At 43.0% G+C, this 22,570-nt stretch overlaps 1 protein-coding gene across 2 annotated transcripts in view; it reads right to left on the bottom strand.

Annotated features, from left to right (window-relative positions):
• Positions 1–738: 738 nt before the first annotated feature.
• Positions 739–22,570, bottom strand: part of LOC120057835 (double-stranded RNA-specific editase 1-like) — a 42,149-nt gene continuing 20,317 nt past the window's right edge. Inside the window, exons 6-9 of one of the 2 annotated variants that reach the window (XM_039006299.1) lie at positions 11,803–11,971; positions 9,705–9,886; positions 2,995–3,173; positions 739–2,792 (exon numbers count right to left, since the gene is read on the bottom strand). In XM_039006299.1, coding sequence (XP_038862227.1) covers positions 2,616–2,792; positions 2,995–3,173; positions 9,705–9,886; positions 11,803–11,971 — 707 coding nt within the window. In that variant the 3' untranslated portion in view covers positions 739–2,615. Of the gene's footprint in view, positions 2,793–2,965; positions 3,174–9,704; positions 9,887–11,802; positions 11,972–22,570 lie in introns of both variants that reach the window. The other variant, XM_039006298.1, reaches the window with a different exon arrangement.

Here is a 22,570-nt window from a genome sequence, read left to right as displayed (position 1 = left end):
CCTAACATCATCATGCGCAACACCAAGCGTCAGATGGAGTGGTGTAAAGCTCGCCGCCATTGGACTGGAACAGTGGAGACGCGTTCTCTGGAGTGATGAATCACGCTTCACCATCTGCCAGTCCAATGAACAAATCTGCGTTTGGCGGATGCCAGGAGTACGCTACCTGCTCCAATGCATAGTGCCAACTGTAAAGTTTGATGGAGGAGGAATAATGGTCTGGGGCTGTTTTTCATGGTTCAGGCTAGGTCCCTTAGTTCCAGACTTCCAGTGAAAGGAAATCGTAACGCTACAGCATACAATGACAATATAGACGAGTCTGTGCTTCCAACTTTATGGAAACAGTTTGGGGAAGGCCCTTTGCTGTTTCAGCATAACAATACCCCCATGCACAAAGCGAGGTCCATACAGAAATGGTTTGTTGAGATCGGTATGGAAGAACTTGACCGGCCTGCACAGATCCTTGACCTCAACCCCATCAAACACCTTTGGGCTGAATTGTAACGCCGACTGCGAGCCAGGCCTAACCGCCCAACATCAGTGCCCAACCTGACTAATGCTCTTGTGGCTGAATGGAAGCAAGTCCCTGCAGCAATGTTCCAACATCTAATTGAAAGCCTTCCCAAAAGAGTGGAGGCTGTTATAGCAGCAAAGGGGGGACCAACTCCATAGTAATGCCCATGATTTTGGAATGAGATGTTCGCCAAGCAGTTGTCCACATACTTTTGGTCATGTAGTGTACCTACAACACACACACTGCTGGGACTCCAAGCACCTTCCCCTGCTGTTTTGAACCACATATATCAGATATAAAAATACACCAACTTTAAGAATATCTCATAATAATCATTCCTTTGCAGTGTGTCTGTTTACATTGTGGTTTGTCACTGGCCATGTACAATGCTGATATTAGAGGTATATGACCAGCCTATAAGGGAGAGCACACAGGTAATACATTAGAAAGTTGTCATTACTGGCATCCAGAGTTTATCATGTGGTAGAAATAGTTGAAATAGAAAAGATTAACACATGGGAGAGGGTGGGGAAGAGGGCTTAGAGAATACCCAGGTATATGGACCAATAGGACTTGGATTGAGAAAACACGGATTGGTCATTGAGTGGGTGGGTGGTACCAAACTCAACTTTGTAAAATCTCTCATGCGTTTCTTTGTGTTCCCTTGGAAGTGTACTCACACAATGAGCAATCAACAATCGTGTTGCTTACAAGAGTTATTTAAATAATGACATAAGCTCTTGGAGACATGCATTTCCCAGCTCGCTATGAATGACATGACATATGGCCTACTTTACACCTTCATAACAACCCCAGATTGACATAAGATGTGTTATGTCACCGGACTTGTATTGTGTGGCATGACCATGACATATCAATCCGAGGTTGTTGACATAAGCATTTATAAATGCCCAGGGCATGGATGCATAATGTCCATGAGGATCATGCTTATGAAGAAGGTGTAATGTAGCTCCTATGCAGTGTCATTGATAGAAATACAGAATTCCTGTCATTATTCAGTTGCAGTGTAATCCATCTCTCAAACACAAAAAAAGTCCAAAGTTGCAATCCTAAAAACCAAGCCCCCTCCAGGAAAACAAAACAAAACACATTAAAGAGAGAAACATGATTCAAAGCTCCATGTGCAGAAAAAAATTTTTTTGCTCGAGCAGATCCTGGTGGTTCTCTACCTAATCGACTTGCAGCACTCTGACACCATTCCCATGCAAAGCCATGGCTTACTTCAATAAGAAAAAACATGCAGCACATCCCCACCTCTCCTCAACCCCCCCGGGTCAAAGGACTCAAGGGGAATCGTCGACAGCCTTCACCAGGGCCCAATGTTCAAGTATGGAATGGGAATGTATTGAATGACCAGAAATGTCAACAAATAAATAAATAGATGTAACAGGTCCAAAAGGAAAGATTTCAAATGAATAATGGTTGAATGACTGTAACCAACATTTTGGATTTGTATTTAGCATAATATCATACGTGCTTATAATAAAAGGGCTAGATTGTCATGAAATAAGACATTAAAAGGTAAAATCCTACAATAGGTTCAAAAGATACCATGAAGTCACATGGCATTTGGGTTTATACTAGTGTAATTACATTTAACTGAATAGTAGAAATAGAATCTTTGTACATTCTACATTCTGGTTACAGAAATACGTATATAGTAACTACATAGCATATGGACAACTTCATGTAAAGTCTTGCAAATAAAACACCAATGACTAAAAAGGATTCCAGTTAAAAATGGCAAGACTTCATGATTAGACGGGCAGATTGAACATGAGTACCATCGATTAAAAAAAAAAAAAAAACGTTTTACAGAGTGATGACATCACAGCCATGAGGAACGAGAGCAGAGTAATTGGGACGGAGGGAGGTGGCCAGAACCACATGCATTATTTCTCACAAACACACAGACATACACACACGCATGCACAAGGCACACGCATGCAGGCACACACAAACGCACGCACACAGACACAAAGTCTCAGTGGCTGGTAATTTCGAAGAGCCTCTTTCTCAGGCCTAGAGAGGGGGTTGGGGTGCAGTGGGTTGGGTTAGGAGGTTCCCATTAACCCCCTAATCAGGAGTTGAGGGAGAACTGGTCCTGCTCGGTGGGCTTCTTCACCCAGGCCCCCAGGCCCGACTTGTGGAAGACCTTGATGAGCGTCTGCTTGGCGTTGTGGTACTCCACCGCCGCCTGCTTGGCGTCGTGGTACGAGCTGGGCTTGGACACCTTGATCCTCAGTGTGGATGACAGCTGGGGTGGGGAAGGGAAGCAAACAGATGTTGAGATAAGAAGACTACTTTGAATCAAATACTGAGGAGTGACTTGATCTGTGTTTCAGCTTGTGTTAATGTGTTGTGCTGCTCACACCGCCTGTGTGCAGTGCAGATTGTCATAAACACTTAGATGCCTTGACAAGGAGAGACATTCTGGTGTGTGGCGGACCGTTCTGTACCTTGGAATGCAGGCGAACCCAGCGGCTGTAGAGGGCGTGCTTGCAGAGGCGCGAGGCACGCCCCATGTCGTCTTTGCCCGTGGTAGCATTGATGACCTCCAGCGCCTGGTCGCCCACCGCCCAGTTCACGCTGAAATTGGGTGCCTTGCCCGGCTGCCTCGCCTCCGCGTTACTGATGCCTGGAATCACAAATAGAACCATAGAGTGAGTGGCCAACTCCACTTTATAACAGTAAGCATACAAGCCTGAGCCACTGGGAATCGAATACAGGACACGAGGAGCCTGGGAATTAGCTGTGAACGCGGTAGCTAACTCCCTTTCTAAAGACAAGCACGTCTGACCAAGTGGGAATCATACATAGGACTGGACATGCGACTCATGCCCATGTTATCCCTCCGATCTCAAGCCTAGGCATTAGCGCTCAAGGAAACATGAGTCTTCGGGTTTCAGTGAAAGCTTCTCATCGTGTGAGCGTGGTGAACTCAAGCATTTACGACACAAGCGAGGGCACGAAGGGTCAGAGACGTATAACCTATGCCCGAGCAGCGTCCGTCAGAGATGGTAGTCGAAAACAGGATGAAGCTTCTTCAACTCTGCCACAGGACATGTGCTCCTCCTTCTTCTTTAATCAGAACAACAGTTTTCAGCTGTGCTAACATAATTGCAAAAGGGTTTTCTAACGATCAATTAGCCTCAATTTGAGGTTATTTTAATGGACAAAAAAATTGCTTTTCTTTCAAAAACAAGGACATTTCTATGTGACCCCAAACTTTTGAACGGTAGTGTACATTAAATATATAATTATTTATATACGCCTACTGTATGATCGCTAGCAAATTAATTAGCTAACTAACGTTAGCCTGCCTAGCTGGAACTTCTGAAGGACAATGTTTTATTTCTACAATTTCCAAAAGATAACCAAACATATTTACTTTTCACGATACGTGTTTGTGCCGTCATGTGCATTGGTAGCAAAATTTCTAACTTACTTGCATTTGTGTTTACTTACACTTGTATGTTGACTTCTCCATTGATGTTGTTTTTAAGTTTTCGCCGACTTTTCTTAGCAGATGTACAATCGTCACAAATTGAATTATGGGGAGTTTCAGGCCTCGGAGTGAACATAATTGTACACTCGCAAAGCCCACTAAAAACGAGGGCTGTGGGGCTTGGCTAATCATTTGGAGCCCCCTCCAAGATGGCGACGAGGATTCCCCCAAGGGCATAAGGCGAGGGTAAGTGGATGAGGGTGTGTCTTAAGTGTTTGGACCGCAAACCTGGGAGGGAGATCAAGGTTGTGTCAATTAGGGCAAACCATTGCAAAATGTTTCAATAAGATAAAATGAATGTTTTGTGCCTATTATTTCTGTTCCGTACCTATTGAACACAACCCAGGACACTATGTTGTTACTAGGTAATGTTATGGAATGGGTAGGTAGTATAGGTCTTAGGTGCATAAGTAGGCAACATACTACACTTCCACAATCCCAGCCAAGCCTTGATAAAGGACAGGTGCTGCCAATTAAGGTGACCGTCAGTCAGTATCCCACCTTGCAAGCCGTGAGGTTGCTGGTTTGTTTAGTGGCCTTTTGTTTTGATTTTGAGTCTTCAATTTAGGTATGCCTGTTTGTAATTTTCTTTTTTTGTATATATTTGTTTCCGTCACTATCTTAACATAACAATCCGCTTGGGCTCACCGATCTAAAGGAGTCAAGACAGACCTGGCCTTGGACCTAAGGTAAGGTTGCCGTCTCCCTAGGCACATGTACATTCAACACCTGGTCGCATATGCTTACTTTTCACAGTTATACACACACCTAGTCAGATTACAGAACAATTAAGACAGCCTAGAACCCCTAGACTTATTGAGTCCAGTGTTAAAAGTTGGTTGTCTAGTTGGTTCCGTAACAGTAACCCTCACCCTTCCTTAGCCCCTACCCTGACAATAGATGTAGGGATTTTTTTGGGCAGTAGGAGAGAAGGGGGAACACATTCTTTGATCTGCATATGCTATAGAATGCAAGTACACTGCAACGTATCTCAGGTTCCAAATGCCACAAAACAACATTATGAAGGGCTATATAATGAAATATCATGACAGAAAAAGTATCTAAATAGACTTGACCTTAAAACAAATCAGTTGCATGGATTCCACCGACTTGGCAGAAAGGGAATCAAGTTAATTAAATTCACACAGGAAAGGTAAGCAAATTTCACCACAGATGACAAGTGAAGTGTTTCAATGAGACTATGGTAGGGGACCCTTCTACAGTGCATTCGGAAAGTATTCAGACCCCTTCATTTTTTCCACATTTTGTTACGTTACAGCATTATTCTAAAATGGATTAAATATTTTTCTCCTCAGTCAACACACAATACCCCATGATGACAAAGCGAAAACAGGTTTAGAAATTTAAGCAAATTTGTAAAAGATAAAATAAAAAAAATCTTTATTTACATAAGTATTCAGACCCTTTGCTTTGAGACTCGAAATTGAGCTCAGGTGCATCCTGTTTCCATTGATCATCCTTGAGATGTTTCTACAGCTTCATAGTCCATCTGTGGTAAATTGAATTGATTGGACATGATTTGGAAAAGCACACACCTGTAGAATATATGGTCCAAAAGTTGACAGTGCATGTCAGAGCAAAAACCAAGACGTGATGGCGAAGGAATTATCGGTAGAGCTCCTAGACAGGATTGTGTCGAGGCACAGATCTGTGGAAGGGTACAAAAAAAATTCTGCAGCATTGAAGCTCCTCAAGAACACAGTGGCCTCCATCATTCTTTTTTTTTTTAAATTTAAAAAAACATTTTCTCCCATTTTCTCCCCAATTTTCGTGGTATCCAATCGCTAGTAATTACTATCTTGTCTCATCGCTACAACTCCCGTACGGGCTCGGGAGAGACGAAGGTCGAAAGCCATGCGTCCTCCGAAGCACAACCCAACCAAGCCGCACTGCTTCTTAACACAGCGCGCCTCCAACCCGGAAGCCAGCCGCACCAATGTGTCGGAGGAAACACCGTGTACCTGGCCCCTTGGTTAGCGCGCACTGCGCCCGGCCAGCCATAGGAGTCGCTGGAGCGCGATGAGACAAGGTTATCCCTACCGGCCAAACCCTCCCTAACCCGGACGACGCTATGCCAATTGTGCGTCGCCCCATGGACCTCCCGGTCGCGGCCGGCTGCGACAGAGCCTGGGCGCGAACCCAGAGACTCTGGTGGCGCAGCTAGCACTGCGATGCAGTGCCCTAGACCACTGCGCCACCCGGGAGGCCCGGCCTCCATCATTCTTAAATGGAACAAGTTTGGAACCACAAATTATTTTCCTAGAGCTGGCTGCCAGGCCAAATCGGGGAGAAGGGCCTTGGTCAGGGAGCTGACCAAGAACCTGATGGTCTCTCTAACAGAGCTCCAGAGTTCCTCTGTGGAGATGGGAGAAACTTCCAGAAGGACAACCATCTCTGCAGCACTCCACCAATCAGGCCTTTATGGTAGAGTGGCAAGACAGAAACCCCTCAGTAAAAGGCACATGACAGGCCGCTTGGAGTTTGCCAAAAGGCACCTAAAGGACTCTGACTGTGAGAAACAAGATTTCTGAATGCCAAGCGTCACGTCTGGAGGAAACTTGGCACCAATCCCTATGGTGAAGCATGGTGGTGGTACGGACTGGGAGACTAGTCAGGATTGAGGGAAAGATGAATGGAGCAAAGTACATAGAGATCCTTGATGAAAACCTGCTCCATAGCGCTCAGGACCTCAGACTGGGGCAAAGGTTCACCTTCCAACAAGACAACAACCCTAAGCACACAGCCTAGACAACGCAGGAGTGGCTACGGGACAAGTCTCTGAATGTCCTTGAGTGGCCCAGCCAGAGCCCGGACTTGAACCCGATCGAACATCTCTGGAGAGAACTGAAAATAGCTGTGCAGTGATGCTCCCCATCCAACCTGACAGAGCTTGAGAGGATCTGCAGAGAAGAATGGGAGAAACTCCCCAAATACAAGTGTGCCATGCTTGTAGCGTCATACTCAAGTAGTCTCAAGGCTGTAATCGCTGCCGCATATATTTCAACAAAGTTCTGAGTAAAGGATCTGAATACTTATGTAAATGTTATTTTGAATACATTTGCAGAAATTTCTAAACCTGTTTTTGCTTTGTCATTATGGGGTAATGTGTGTAGATTGAGGGAAAAAATTATTTAATACATTTTAGAATAAGGCTGTTACTTAAGAAAATGTGGAAAAAGTCAAGGGGTCTGAATTCTTTCTGAATGCATGGTATTGGGTTACGAAATCAGACTTTTTGGATACAATATTAGCTAATGATATGTTAAGAGGAAGACCCCACTGAACGATTCAGATTGTGTAGAGTGAGTTGAAACACTACAGTTGAAGTCGGAAGTTTACATACACTTAGGTTGGAGTTATAAAAACTCATTTTTCAACCACTCCACACATTTCTTGTTAAATAAACTATGGTTTTGGCAAGTCGGTTAGGACATCTACTTTGTGCATGACACAAGTAATTTTTCCAAATATTGTTTACAGACAGATTACTTCACTTATAGTTCACTGTATCACAATTCCAGTTGGTCAGAAGTTTACATACACTAAGTTGACTGTGCCTTTAAACAGCTTGGAAAATTCTAGAAAATGACGTCATGGCTTTAGAAGCTTTTGATAGGCTAATTGACATAATTTGAGTAAATTGGAGGTATACCTGTGGATGTATTTCAAGGCCTTCCTTCACCTCAGTGCCTATTTGCTTGACATCATGGGAAAATCAAAAGAAATCAGCCAAGACATCCTTGGGAGTAATTTCCAAACACCTGAAGATACCACGTTTATCTGTACAAACAATAGTACGCAAGTATAAACACCATGAGACCACACAGCCGTCGTACCCCTCAGGAAGGAGACCCATTCTGTCTCCTGGAGATGAACGTGCTTTTGTGCAAAAAGTGCAAATCAATCCCAGAACAACAGCAAAGGACCTTGTGAAGATGTTGGAGGAAACAGGTACAAAACTATCTATATCACAGTAAAATGAGTCAAATATCGACATAACCTGAAAGGCCGCTCAGCAAGGAAGAAGCCACTGCTCCAAAATCCCCATAAAAAAGCCAGACTACGGTTTGCAACTGCACATGGTGACAAAGATCGTACTTTTTGGAGAAATGTCCTCCGGTCTGATGAAACAAAAATAGAACTGTTTGGCCAAAATGACCATTGTTATGTCAGGAGGAGAAAGGGGGAGGCTTGCAAGCCGAAGAACACCATCCCAAACGTGAATCACGGGGGTGGCAGCATGATGTGGCAGCATGAAGCTGTCAAATGATGCCCACCTGACCCAGATTGCGATTTCTAATTGACCGTTTTTTTATACTGGGTAAACAACAACAGTAAGTGTGTTATGGCGGGGATGCAGGGTCTTGTTAAAAAAAATTATAATACACACCTACTTGCTCCATTTCCTCAACGAGAGCAAGCACCTTATAGTTGAAGACGCTCCTTTGAGTCAAGAAGTCATTCAAATAACTTAGGAACTACACACACTTTGGAGAAGAGTGTGGCCATTTGGAGACACCAGTCAGTCCTTCACTCAAACCCCTGTCATTTTAATGTCTTATGTTGCAACTACCGCAGATCTTCCAGGAATATTCTTATCATGTTACTGAATGTAGCCAGAGTATTTTCAGATTTCGTTATCAACAAATGTGGCAAAAAGTACAGTAAATGTAAAATGCACATAAAATTAACAGAGTGATATTTCGATTCAGTCTTCTGTCAGGTAAACTGTTGTTCTCACCTTTGGTCTAATAATTTCCCCATCGTCTCCAAACGGTTCCCTTCCAATTGCTACCATGATTATGCATATGCTTTTCATATTACTTCTGTAAGAAACATTTCCATTTAGCCCTATCCATGTAGGCCAATTCCCATGAGTGTAAAGGGTTAACTAGTCTACCTAAAATATGTCAAGAGTCTTGTTAAACTAAATAGAATAGCAGGAAATGAGCTTCAAAGCAGAACATTTCCCATTTCCCTTAATTTGAACAAAATCAAGCTGGTGGGGTATTTAATATAGGCTCTCTCAATATGGGAGCTCTGAGGAAAAAAGGTTGGGAACCTCTAATCATATCTGATTACCCATGATCCTGCTGGGTCGAAACGTCGTAAAGAAATATCACCTGGGAGCATCAGCAGTGTGCGGCATTTTCCTTTCTGTTTTCCGGCTGGGTATTTTCCATAGACATTTATACATGATTGGTGTTTACCCTTGTGCCTACTGTGGGGTTAGCCCACAGAGTCACAGTGTCCGGTTTTATTAGGCTTCACAGGGAAAGTGTGAGGAAAAAGACAGAGGACAACTAGTCTGTTCCAAGCCACCTAAAAACAGTGTTGAAAGTATTGGAGTGTTTGAATATGTTTGCATGCGGTGCCACATGAGTTAGTGTAGTGTGTGTGTTCCTTGGCATGAGAGTCCACGCACATGTCGTGTTCATTAGACTCCAAAGAGATGAAAACGGGGGGAGACTGAAACAGGGAGCGACTACCTGGACAAAACGTTGTTTTCTGTTGCAAAATGTTTTCATTTTTTAATTCCTTTGTGTGCCCCTATTAACAATGTCCTGAGTGTAAGAGAGTCGAGACGCTACAGTATTAGGGGTGCAAAAGAGTCAAGGTGTAAAGGTGAAGGGTACTGACCGCTCAGTAGAGGCCTGTTGAGGCTGAACTGTTGGGGCAGGTCCTCGATGTCGGCGATGCGCTGGTACATAGCCCGGGAGAGGTGGTCGGCGTGGTACAGGCTGCCCAGGATGATGCTGGAGAAGTAGATGGGCTCCGTGAAGTAGCTCATCAGAGAGCCCTGGATGCCCAGCACGTTCCATCTGCAACAGAGGAGCACACACATTTAGTATACACATGTCCACAAACATGCACGCATACAAGTGCACACACACACACACACACACAAGCGTGCACACGTGCAAATGCGTGCACACAACTTAGGAATGGGCACGGACTCCGAAATATCCAATTTTATTTATTTCACTCTACATTCGGTGTCGTTACATTAGCAGTGCCGTCTTTCCCATCAATTTCCTTCCACACTCTATAACGTGTTTATGCCCAATTGCCTTGGAGAGAGACGACTTCAAAAAGGACACACAGGCAGACGGGAGTAAAAATACCACGACCAGACGTCAGAAACGAGACCCTGACAAACAGCTCTGATAAGTGCTGCTCCGGTCTCCTCCTGACCCGAGGCAGTGTGTGTGAGAGTGTGTGAAATTAAGACACAGACTGGAGTCGCAGTCAGACAAGGCTAGGAGACCTTCGGTTTCCCATTAGCCCTCAGCAGGGACATCTTCCATATGCAACGGGGGTTGATCATTGGACTGTATCATTACTGTTGTTCAGTCCTTCCTCCCACCTTACTTGATGAACGGGATTTAGCTCCTGATGAATAGCAGCTAGCGCCAGTGGCCATGGTGGTTCTGGGCCGCACAATCAAAGAACCTAATCAGACAAAAATAGTGCTCTGCTCTTTGGCCATACACATGCATGAACTTGCACACTCGCATGCATGCATGCATGCACGCACACGCACACACACACACACACTTGGGCTTGATCACCACTCTCCCTTAGCACACTGAAGTGATTGAGGCTTTGAAGGCCTTCACAATCAGTTGCTTTTTGAAATAAAAAAAATGAATCTGGAGAGTAACACTTCTAATGAGGCCCTTTAACTAGCCGGGAACAGGAAGAACTAGGCCTCCATATTGTGCATTAGTGCCGCGGGGCAGGCCATGTAATCAAAAGGAGAATGGTGTATAAAAAAACAAACACAAACTGCAGGGAAAGAACACTGAGGGCTAGGTGAAACAACGCTAGTTCATTTAGCTAAATGGCCACTGCCAAGTCATTAATCATTTGTTTCCGGAAGAGATGGTAGGAAGTGCATTTTTTACCTTTTTGTTGCCATGGTCATGTTGGGAGAGTATGTGTTGTGTAGAGAACTAGTCTGTTCTGTAAAGTGGTGACACTTTCTATGCCTTGCTCTAAATCGGGCTATAAGCTAGGTTAGTGCACATGCTATATGTATACTGTCATCGTGTTTTCTTTTGACTTCGATTTTTGTGTTACATAGTATAATATCCGGGCCATTATTGCATGCTCAAGAACATTAGGAGTGTGAATCTCCTGTTGGCATTGCCTTGACTGTGGACAGTGAGCAGGGTGTCTGCGAAAATACCTGGGTTGGACCCATCGATTCAGCTGTCCCTGACATTGCCTGAATCAAATGAGACTGGGCCTGACTGAAGTGGGATATACAGGAAAACGCCTAGCAACTAAGTGCTAACAACATTGCAATCCTCCATTATTCATATTAACAAGATCATTTTTGTTCTTATGTATTGGCTGAAATGTTTGCATTGTATCATAGGCCAATCTAAACATAACTAGCTGAAAACACATCAAATAATTGCAAGTCAAGACCAAACCTCTATTAATCATGTATGAATCTATTCCTATGCATTAGAGGCAACGCAGAGTCTGCTAAATGGGTGTAACGGACACATTTACACAGATACTAGGAGCAGCTTACTAAGGATTAAGTAAGTAATGGGCAAGAATTGGAGTCAAATTCACTCTGTTTAATGTCCAATTAAATTCCTAAATTGAAACAACCTGGACCATACCACTTATCAATCCTACATGGTGTCTCACAATCTTGTTGGCTTTGGGGGAGGATATGTGGTGAAAGAGATAGCAAAAGGGGCCACAACAGCCAGGTTACCTTGCGATCTTGTCACTGCAGGACATGGTGAGCAGCCTCTCTCCCTGCAGCACCCCGTCCCATGTCTGGATGGTGTTGCTGGTCCTCACGGGGATGGTCCCCTCCCCAGACTCTATTTTGGTCCTCAGCTGGCCTCGCGCCTTCCGGTTGGGGTGTCGGTCTCCTTGGTCTGTGGGAGGGGGGGACAAGGACAAGACAGATGGATGAATCCTTCACCTGCGGCTGTGCAGAGAATCTCCGGTTTTCTAACAGTATTATTCTAACTGTTTTATCCTTCACTCTGCGTGAATGCAAGAACTACACTGGAGACACGCCCAACACAGCTCTGAGAGGCTACACAGAACGCTAACACGCAGCCGGGCTGGTGTGTAGCAAGGAACAGCTGGCGACCCACCACTGACAACCGACCCAGACATCACCCGCCCTCCCTGCGCTTCTCTCTCGCTCCTCACATTCAACGAGAGACAGACAACACAGTTGCGGGGGGCTGGTGGGGGCGTCCGAGGCCACGGAGGGACCATCTAAGTATCCAAGGGGTGAAAACTGATTTGAATCTACTGGGGACTTGCATGCTATTAAATGTATAATCCGCTACATGTTCGGTGTCGCCGGCGGGGAAAGGTCCGACGGATACCTTCATTTCTGAAAATGATCACCAAGCTGCTTGAACTGAATAAGGATTCTATGAGACTATCGCATCTTTAAATGCTTCCTATCAAAACATCCAAGAGGATTATTTGTGTTTTCCTGGGGTCAAAGTTCAGGATATCACCAGGTTGCTTCCCGAGGGCTGTGAGTCAGTCACCGGGGGCTGGTATTGTTATGGTTCATGTGGGGTCAAATGACATTATGAAGGGCAGCTCAGAACAGCTCAAGTTGGATTTGAAGAACTGATTGGGTCTCTACTTGACACCAACAAACGCCCCATAACATCTGGCCCTCTGCCCTCCCTAAATCGTGGCATTGAACGGGTCAGCAGACTTTCAGCCCTCCATAACTGGCTACGAGACTATTGCAGCTCGGTGGGTGTAACATTTATTGACAATTTTGATACCTTCTGGAAACAAAGCTCGTATTTACAAGGAGGATGAAATCCACCCAAATCATTTGGGTTACTGGATCCTTTTACAGCATTATTAGGCTGCGTTGAGACAATTAATCATCAATGACCCAAGTCCAGCGCATTTAATCCTCATCATTGTGTCGCCGAGTTTTCATAATGCTTCAGCAAATGTACATTATCCCAGGGGCGTTGGAAGACACAATGTTAGCAACCTAATTTATATCCCTCTTACTGCCCTGAATGCCTCTGCTGATCCTACAGCTATTGTATGCAGTAATCATATGCCTATGAACCAGAGTGATACTGTTTAGCACTGAGGTGGTGTGCCCTAGTAGGAAGTCCACTGTGTGCAGCTCATCCTACACTCATAAAAATAACCCGAGCATGTCTACCTCTGCTAAGCTTCCCAGTAAAGCAATCAAGCATCCCAGAAAAGAGAAAAATATCCTACGTTAACATATGTGGCTTAAGAGACAAGGTTCATGAAATCAATAATTAGCAAGTAACAGGTGACATTTATATTCTGACAATCTCTGAAACTCACTTAGATAATACCTTTGATGATAGTGGTAGCAACACATGGTTATACGATCTACAGAAAAGACAAATGCCAAAAGTGGAGGTGTAGCTGTTAATATTCAGAACCACATTCCTGTAAAGCTTAGAGAGGATCTCGTTAAATACTGTTGAAGTAATATGGCTACAGGTTCATCTGCCTCACCTAAAGCCCATTCTGGTAGGAAGCTGCTATAGACCAAGTGCTAACAGTCAGTATCTGGATAACATGTGTGAAATGCTTGATAATGTATGTGATATCAATAGAGGTATATTTTCTGGGTGATTTAAATATTGACTGGCTTTCATCAGGCTGCTCACTCAAGAGAAAGCTTCAAACTGTAACTAGTGCCTGCAACTTGGTTAAGGTTATCAATCAACCTACCAGGGTAGTTACAAACAGTACAGGAATGAAATGATCAACATGTATTGATCATATCTTTACTAATGTTGCAGAAATTTGTTTGAAAGCAGAATCCAAATCCATCGGATGTAGTGATCACAATATAGTAGCCATATCTAGGAAAACCAAAGTACCAAAGGCTGGGCCTAATATTGTGTATAAGAGGTGTATAAAAGTTCTGTAGTGATTCCTATGTTGATGTGAAGAATATTTGTTGGACCGTGGTGTGTAATGGCGAGCAACCAGACGCTGCACATCCCAATGCACCCATTAAGAAAATGACTGCAAAAACTGTTAAATCCCCGAGAATTGATGAGGAATTGAAAAATTGTATGGTTGAGAGGGATGAGGCAAAAGAGACGGCAAATAGGTCTGGCTGTACAACCGACTGGCAAAGGTACTGCAACTTGAGACATCATGTGACCAAACTGAATAAAAAGAAGAAACTACACTATGAAACAAAGAATGATCAAATAAAAAGCTTGGGATCACCTTCAAATACATTTTGGACAAAAAGGCAAACGCCGCGCCATCATTCACTGGATCAGATGGCTCATTCATCACAAAACCCACTGATATTGCCAACTACATTCATGATTTTTTTCATTGGCAAGATCAGAAATCAGGCATGACATGCCAGCAACAAATGCTGACACTACATATCTGACCAAATTATGGAAGACAAGCATTGTAATTTTCAATTCCGTAAAGTAAGTGTGGAAGAGGTGAAAAAAAGAGTCTGACATCTTGAATGGAAAATTACTGAGGATAATAGTGGACAATATTGCCAAATCTTCAAATTTAAGCCTCCTAAAAAGCGTGCCTTCAGCCCTGGAGGGAAGCAAATGTTATTCCCCTACCTAACAATAGTAAAGCCCCCTTAACTGGCCAAATAGCCGACCAATCAGCCTGTAAACAACCCTTAGAATACTTTTAGAAGAAATGGTGTTTGACCATATAGAAAGCTATTTACAGTAAACAAATTGACAGACTTTCAGCACGCTTGTAGGGAAGGACATTCAACAAGGACAGCACTTACACAAATGACTGATGATTGGCAGAGAGACATTAATGATAAAAAGATTGTGGGGGCTGTTTGGTTAGACTTCAGTGCGGCTTTTGACATTATCGATCATAGTCTGTTGCTGGAAAAACTTGTTATGGCTTTACACCCGCTGCTATATTGTGGATAAAGAGTTACCACTCTAACAGAACACAAGAGGGTGTTCTTTAATGGAAGCCTCTCCAACAAAATCCAGGTAAAATCAAGGAATTCCCCAGGGCAGCTGTCTATGCCCCTATTCTTTTTTAAATCTTTACTAACGACATGCCTCTGGCTTTGAGTAAAGCCAGTATGTCTATGTCTGCGGATGACTCAACACTATACACATCAGTTACCACAGCGACTGAAATGACAGCAACACTTAACCCTTTCATGCGTGAGTTCCAAATATCTCTAACGGTCGCCCCAGCGTGAGTTGTTTTATGCACGTGATGTTAGAACGTTCTCTCCAATTCCAGAATGTGATTGTTATGTAACAGTACATTTAATCTGCGCTGCCCTCAAACCAAAGCACGCCTTTGCCTGTTTTATTTGTCAATTTTAAATTATTTTCTAAACAGTTTTTTATTTTATAATAACAGTTTGAAATGAGGTGTGTTCCGCCTCATTCATTCACATAAAAGTAGTCATTTTTACTTTTGCGGACCAATTAATTCTTTTGACATTTCTGACCCGGACAAAATTCCCCAAACACTTCTCAATTGTTTGTGCAGTTCAAGTCTGCAGACATTTACTCATCTGCCGTCCTGCATACACGTGTTCATATTTTCCACCTGTCGCCTGCATCGCAATCAAAGTTGTTTTCGTTACCAATAATAACTTTGGAAATGAGTGCGTTTCTATCAAAGTGCCTTATTACGTTATAATAGTTTCTGCATGTCGTGTTATGTCGTTTCTACTGTAGCATCATGTTTTTGTGTATATTCCTTATAACCGCGGACACGCGATGTAACGTTACTCATTTCATAACATGTATGGTGTTATACTCAATGCTTAGGTATCTAGCTACAGTCTTATTAGCTCTGGAAAACAATGCTAATTGCGTCACGGATGTATTAGCATGTGTTGTATGTTGAAGCTACCCTGGCCTTTTGACTCCCAAGTGGCACAGCGTCTCAGTGCTAGAGGCGTCACTACAGACACCCATCTTCAAATCCAGACTGCGTTTCTATCAAAGTAAGTGCCTAATTACGTTATAATAGTTTCTGTGTCGTGTTTTACCGTTTCTACTGTAGCTCACTGTGTGTATAGAGCATAATATATTTGTGTATATTCCTTATAACCGCGGACACGCTAGGTAACGTTACTCATGTTACTCACCTTTTATGGTGTTATATTCAATCGTGCTTATGTAGCTAGTTACATTATTCTATTAGCTCTGTAAAACAATGCTAAATGCGTCAGAAGTATTGGCATGTTGCTACCCTGGAAAAATATCTTATACCACTTGGTCGTTTTCTGAGTTCATTCCACAAAGCTGTTTATCATGTCGGCCTTATCTACTGCCCCCATTTTGAGGTAATAGTCAAGCACGCAGTCTGGTTTGATGTTTCTCTGTCTGGTTTGTTTCTCTCTCTCCCGTCAGGTGGTTCACCTTCCCTGTGGCCGACCTGGTTGCTGTATGGACAGTGGAGAGGACATGGACGTCTCGTTTGTCATGGCACTTTACTGCCAGCTGTTGACATCTCTTGTTTTGTATAACAGGTCATTTAGGATGGCAGTAGCGTTGATGATGAAATGCAGTCATAGCAGCAGAACTAGAAAGCAGGCTTGGGAAAAGAGGGTGGCAAAGAAGGGAGTTGCAAACATAGGATCTCTGCTCCAGTATTCTCTTAGGGAGTTCTTCTTTACTGTCACCAGGAATGTATACATTTCACTAATTGTGGTTGTCCCCCCACTCCTGGTGTAACAGTATAACTTTACGTCCGTCCCCTCGCCCATACCCGGGTGCGAACCAGGGACCCTCTGCACACATCAACAACAGTCACCCACGAAGCATCGTTACCCATCGCTCCACAAAAGCCGCGGCCCTTGCTGAGCAATGGGAACCACTACTTCAAGGTTTCAGAGCAAGTGACGTAACTGATTGAAACGCTATTAGCGCGTACCCGCTAACTAGCTAGCCATTTCACATCCGTTACACTGGCTCTCTCTTACCCTGTAGCTCCAAGGCATAGCGATTGGTCTCTACTATGTCTCCCACCAGCTCCTCTGTCAGAAACAACTTGAAGCACTCTGCCTCAGATGGAAATGGCAAGGGGCGTTGCACTCCAGACTGGAACTCATCAACACAATCAGCAGGGCCAGGAGGGGTGAAATGGCTGGCAGCCTTCTAGCTACCACAGAACTCCTGTACTTCATCCACTGTCAGTCTGCCACCATCACCACCAGCATCTTCTAATGGAACTGGGACTTTGTCAGTGGACAAGGGGTACTCAGATTCAGGGTTCTCAATGGCTACAAGTTTGGGGGGGCAGCTCCTCACTGTCAGAATCTGATTCCTGACTTTCATACTCAGACTCAAAATCTCCAGAATTTCCACATTTGTGAGTTGTCTCCTTTTGAAAGTTATTGCTAATGCTACAGCTTAGCTCACTATCTACATACATAAACAACAACACTGAATGGTTTAGAGTGAGAGGGTACGTGGTTGACTGCCGGCACGCGCCACTTGTCTCAATAAATCACTATCAGAAAATGTTTTGTGTGGCAATTATTTGTGTATTTACTGTTTTATTCACATGTTTTCAATTCTATGTGACAAATCATGCATTCCGATTCTTGCACAGATTGTAATGGGCACATATTATGTGTGTAAAATGCTTTTTTGAAGGTTGTACTGATTATGATGAGCTAAGCTAATTCCAGCTGTGTAGCCATGTTTGTTGACATACAATGCATTCTGGGTTTCACGTAATCGTCTGTTTGACCAAAGATGTTATAACAAAAGGAGGTGAGTAAGAGTTCACTCATTTTTTGAGGACTTACGGAAATGAAGGGTGGGATGTGAACGACAGTGATTGACACACCCCTTCAACATGCATACTATAAACAGACCAAACTCATCTTGTCTTCTCTTATTATCTTCGGTTTCTGTGAGGAACAAATGCATGGCTGCGGGCTGAAACTAATCGTCGGATTACTTTCGATTTCAAAAGTGTTTTACCTAATTATTTCGATCAATGGTGAGCTCACCCGTGATGTGATTAATTATACATAATAATTGCTATTAGCTAATTCATATTGTAGTTTATGTCAGCCGAGAGTTAGAAAATATTACTGCTTGTGTTGGGTCAATCTTTCCTCAGTTAGCGCTTGGACAAATGTAGCCTACATTTTTCCGGTTAGGATGATTGTGTTATGCTATATATACTTCTGTGAATATCTGAACATTGCATCCCAAAATAAACTGCTCACATTCTGGACATAACTTTGTAAGGACTGTGTTTGTGTAAATAGTTTCTGAAAAAAGTGTGGCCAGCTCAAACGCTGATTGTTGCGTCATTCGAAACTGGCCGTTCTAAACGAGCGTTCTAAATGAGTGTTCTAATCACACGGGTGTGATCGTACGCTTCAGGGACCACTGTAGAACGATCACACCCGTGTGATGGTACGTGTGAAAGGGTTAAAGAGTTAGTCCGAAATATTTCAAAAACTCAAAGCATTGTATTTTTATCACTAAACCCTAAACCTCAACTAAATATTGTAATGAATAATGTGGAAATTGAGCAAGTTGACCAACTGTCATGGTCAAAACATATTGATACAATAACTAGGATGGGGAGAAGTCTGTCCATAATAAAGCACTGCTCTGCATTCTTAACAGCACTATCAACGAGGCAGGTCCTACAGGCCCTAGTTTTGTTGCACCTGGAATACTGTTCAGTCGTATGGTCAGGTGCCACAAAGAGGCACTTAGGAAAATTGCAATTGGCTCAGAACAAAGAAGCATGGCTGGCCCTTGGATGTACACAGAAAGCTAACAATACCAGTCTCTCCTGGCTCAAAGTGGAAGAGAGATTGACTTCATAACTACTTGTTTTTGTGAGTGGTATTGACATGTTGAAGGTACCGAGCTGTCTGTTTGAACTACAGGCACACAACTCAGACACCCATGCATACCCCACAAGACATGCCACCAGAGGTCTCTTCACAGTCCCCAAGTCCCGAACAGACTATGGGAGGTGCACAGTGCTACATAGAGCCATGACTACATGGAACTCTATTCCACATCAAGTAACTCATGCCAGCAGTAAAATTAGATAAAGAAAACTGATAAAAATCAATCTTATGGAACAGCGGGGACTGTGAAGCAACACAAACAGACACATGCATACAAACATATGATAACATACGCACTATACACGCATGTACACATGGATTCTGTGTTATAGATATGTGGTAGTAGAGTAGAGGCCTGAGGGCACACCCTTAATATATTGTGAAATATGTTATGAATGTTTTTCAAATGTATAACTGCCTTCATTTTGCTGGACCCAAGGAAGAGTAGCTGCTTTCTTGGTAGAAGCTAATGGGGATCCATACTAAAATACAAATAAGCTTCTTTCAGACCATTAATTAATGTATCTGATTTATTAATGTATCCGAATTTGTCACTCAAAATCTAAATTGTATTGGTGCAGTCAATAAGCCATTAAGGGTCTGTACCACCAATATCTAAGCAATCCTGGCCACCTGTACATTTACACAGTAGATTTGATCATTTAAAATACATGTTACACCAGGCAACAGATACAACTGTCGAGGATACTTACACAAAAAATTCAAGAGACTTGTTTCTATTGTGGTCCTCTAGGGCATGACACCAAATCACCTCAACAGTGAAAAGGATACGAAAGACAACTTTAAATACAACTTCATTGTATTAATCACAGCATTTCTAAATGTTGGAATCTAATTCAAAAGTCCAACAGGCCTAATCAATTCACTGACTAATTGTACAAGGGTATTTCCTTTTTGTGTTTCTCTGTATGCAGGGAAACAATGACAAAATTATGTATATGTGACATATAAAGAGGGTGAGTAATCAGAGAAAGGGGTAGAAGTAGAGAGAGAGATAATAGCGAGAGAAAGGAGAGAGCGAGAAAAATAAACGATAGAAAGGAACGAGAGAAAGGAACGAGAGAGTGCGAGAGGGAGATTCTCAATAAGTGTAAAATTCAATTTAAAAAGGTGTCAGCCAGCTAAGTGAGGGAATGGAGATTGACCCGAAGCTGGGGTTGATTGACTGTGGCTGTCAAAGGTCACTAAACATGTGATGTCACCAAAGGGGACAGCCCTATATGTACAGTACTAGTCAAAAGTTTGGACACACCTACTCATTCAAGGCTTTTTTCTTTATTTTTACTATTTTCTACATTGTAGAATAATAGTGAAGACATCAAAACTATTAAATAATACATATGGAATCATATAGTAACCAAAAAAGTGTTAAACAAATCAAAATATATTTTAGACTTCAAAGGAGTCACGCCTTGCATTCTCTCAACCAGCATCACCTGGAATGTTTTTCCAACAGTCTTGAAGTAGTTCCCACATATGCACTTTTTAGCTGCTTTTTCTTCACTCTGCGGTCCAACTACACCCAAACCATATACATTGGGTTGAGGTTGGTTGACTGTGGAGGCCAGGTCATCTGGTGCAGCACTCCATCACTCTCCTTCTTGGTCAAATGGCCCTTACACAGCCTGGAAGTGTGTTTTGGGTCAATGTCCTGTTGAAAGACAAATGATAGTCCCACTAAGCGCAAACCAGATGGGATGGCATATCACTGCAGAGCGTTGTGGTAGAAGTATGCCTTGAATTCTAAATAAATCATTGACAGTGTCACCAGCAAAGCACCCTCATACCATCACACCTCTTCCTCCATGCTTCATGGTGGGAACCACACATGCGTAGATCATCTGTTCACCTACTCTACGTCTCACAAAGACACGGCAGTTGGAACCAAAAATCAAAAAATTGGACTCAACAGACCAAAAGACATCTTTCCACAGGTCTAATGTCCATTGCTCGTGTTTCTTGGCCCAAGCAAGTCTCTTCTTATTGGTGTCCTTTAGTAGTGATTTATCTGAAGCAATTCAACCATGAAGGCCTGATTCATGCAGTCTCCTCTGAACAGTTGATGTTGAGATGTGTCTGTTACTTGAACTCTGAAGCATATATTTTGGCAGTAATGGCTGAGTCTGGTAACTCTAATAAACTTATCCTCTGCAGCAGAGGTACAGTTGCAGTCGGAAGTTTACATACACTTAGGTTGGAGTCATTAAAACTTGTTTTCAACCACTCCACAAATTTCTTGTTAACAAACTATAGTTTTGGCAAGTCAGTTAGGACATCTACATTGTCCATGAGACAAGTCATTTTTCCAACAATTGTTTAACTTATAATGCACTGTATCACAATTCCAGTGGGTCAGAAGTTTACACTAAATTGACTGTGCCTTTAAACAGCTTGGAAAATTCCCCAAAATTATGTCATGGCTTTAGAAGCTTCTGATAGGCTAATTGACATCATTTGAGTCAATTGGAGGTGTACCTGTGGATGTATTTCAAGGCCTACCTTCAAACTCAGTGGGAAAATGGAAAAATCAAAAGAAATCAGCCAAGACCTTGGGAGCAATTTCCAAACGCATGAAGGTACCACGTTCATATATACAAACAATAGTACGCAAGTATAAACACCATGGGACCAAGCAGCCGCCGTACTGCAGGTGCACTACGTGTTCTGTCTCCTAGAGATTAACGTACTTTGGTGCGAAAAGTGCAAATCAATCCCAGGACAACAGCAAAGGACCTTGTGAAGATGCTGGAGGAAACAGGTACAAAAGTATCTACATCCAAAGTAAAACAAGTCCTGTATCTACATAACCTGAAAGGCCACTCAGCAAGGGAGAAGCCACTGCTCCAAAACCGCCATAAAAAAACAGACTACGGTTTGCAACTGCATATGGGGACGAAGATCGTACTTTTTGGAGAAATATCCTCTGGTCTGATGAAACAAAAATAGAACTGTTTGGCCATGATGACCATCGTTATGTTTGGAGGAAAAAGGGGGATGCTTGCAAGCCGAAGAACACCATCCTAAACGTGAAGCACGGGGGTGGCAGCATCATGTTGTTGGGGTGCTTTGCTGCAGGAGGGACTGGTGCGCTTCACAAAATAGATGTCATCATGAGGGAAGGAAAATTATGTGGATACATTGAAGCAACATCTCAAGACCTCAGTCAGGAAGTTAAAGCTTGGTCGCAAATGGTTCTTCCAAATGGATAATGACCCCAAGCATACTTCCAAAGTTGTGGCAAAATGGCTTAAGGACAACAAAGTCAAGGTATTGGAGTGGACATCACAAAGCCCTGACCTCAATCCCATAGAACATTTGTGGGCAGAACTGAAAAAGCGTGTGCAAGCAAGGAGGCCTACAAACCTGACTCTGTTACACCAGCTTTGTCAGAAGGAATGGGCCAAAATTCACCCAACTTATTGTGGGAAGCTTGTGGAAGGCTACCCGAAACGTTTGACCCAAGTTAAACAATTTAAAGGCAATGCTACCAAATACTAATTGAGTGTATGTAAACGTCTGACCCACTGGGAATGTGATGAAAGAAATAAAAGCTGAAATAAATCATTCTCTCTGCTATTATTCTGACATTTCACATTCTTAA

This window comes from Salvelinus namaycush, chromosome 13 (genome assembly GCF_016432855.1).
Source record: "Salvelinus namaycush isolate Seneca chromosome 13, SaNama_1.0, whole genome shotgun sequence".
Classification (NCBI taxonomy): domain Eukaryota; kingdom Metazoa; phylum Chordata; class Actinopteri; order Salmoniformes; family Salmonidae; genus Salvelinus; species Salvelinus namaycush.
Note: the sequence above shows the minus strand (reverse complement) of the source record. Positions and strands in the feature narration are given on the sequence as shown.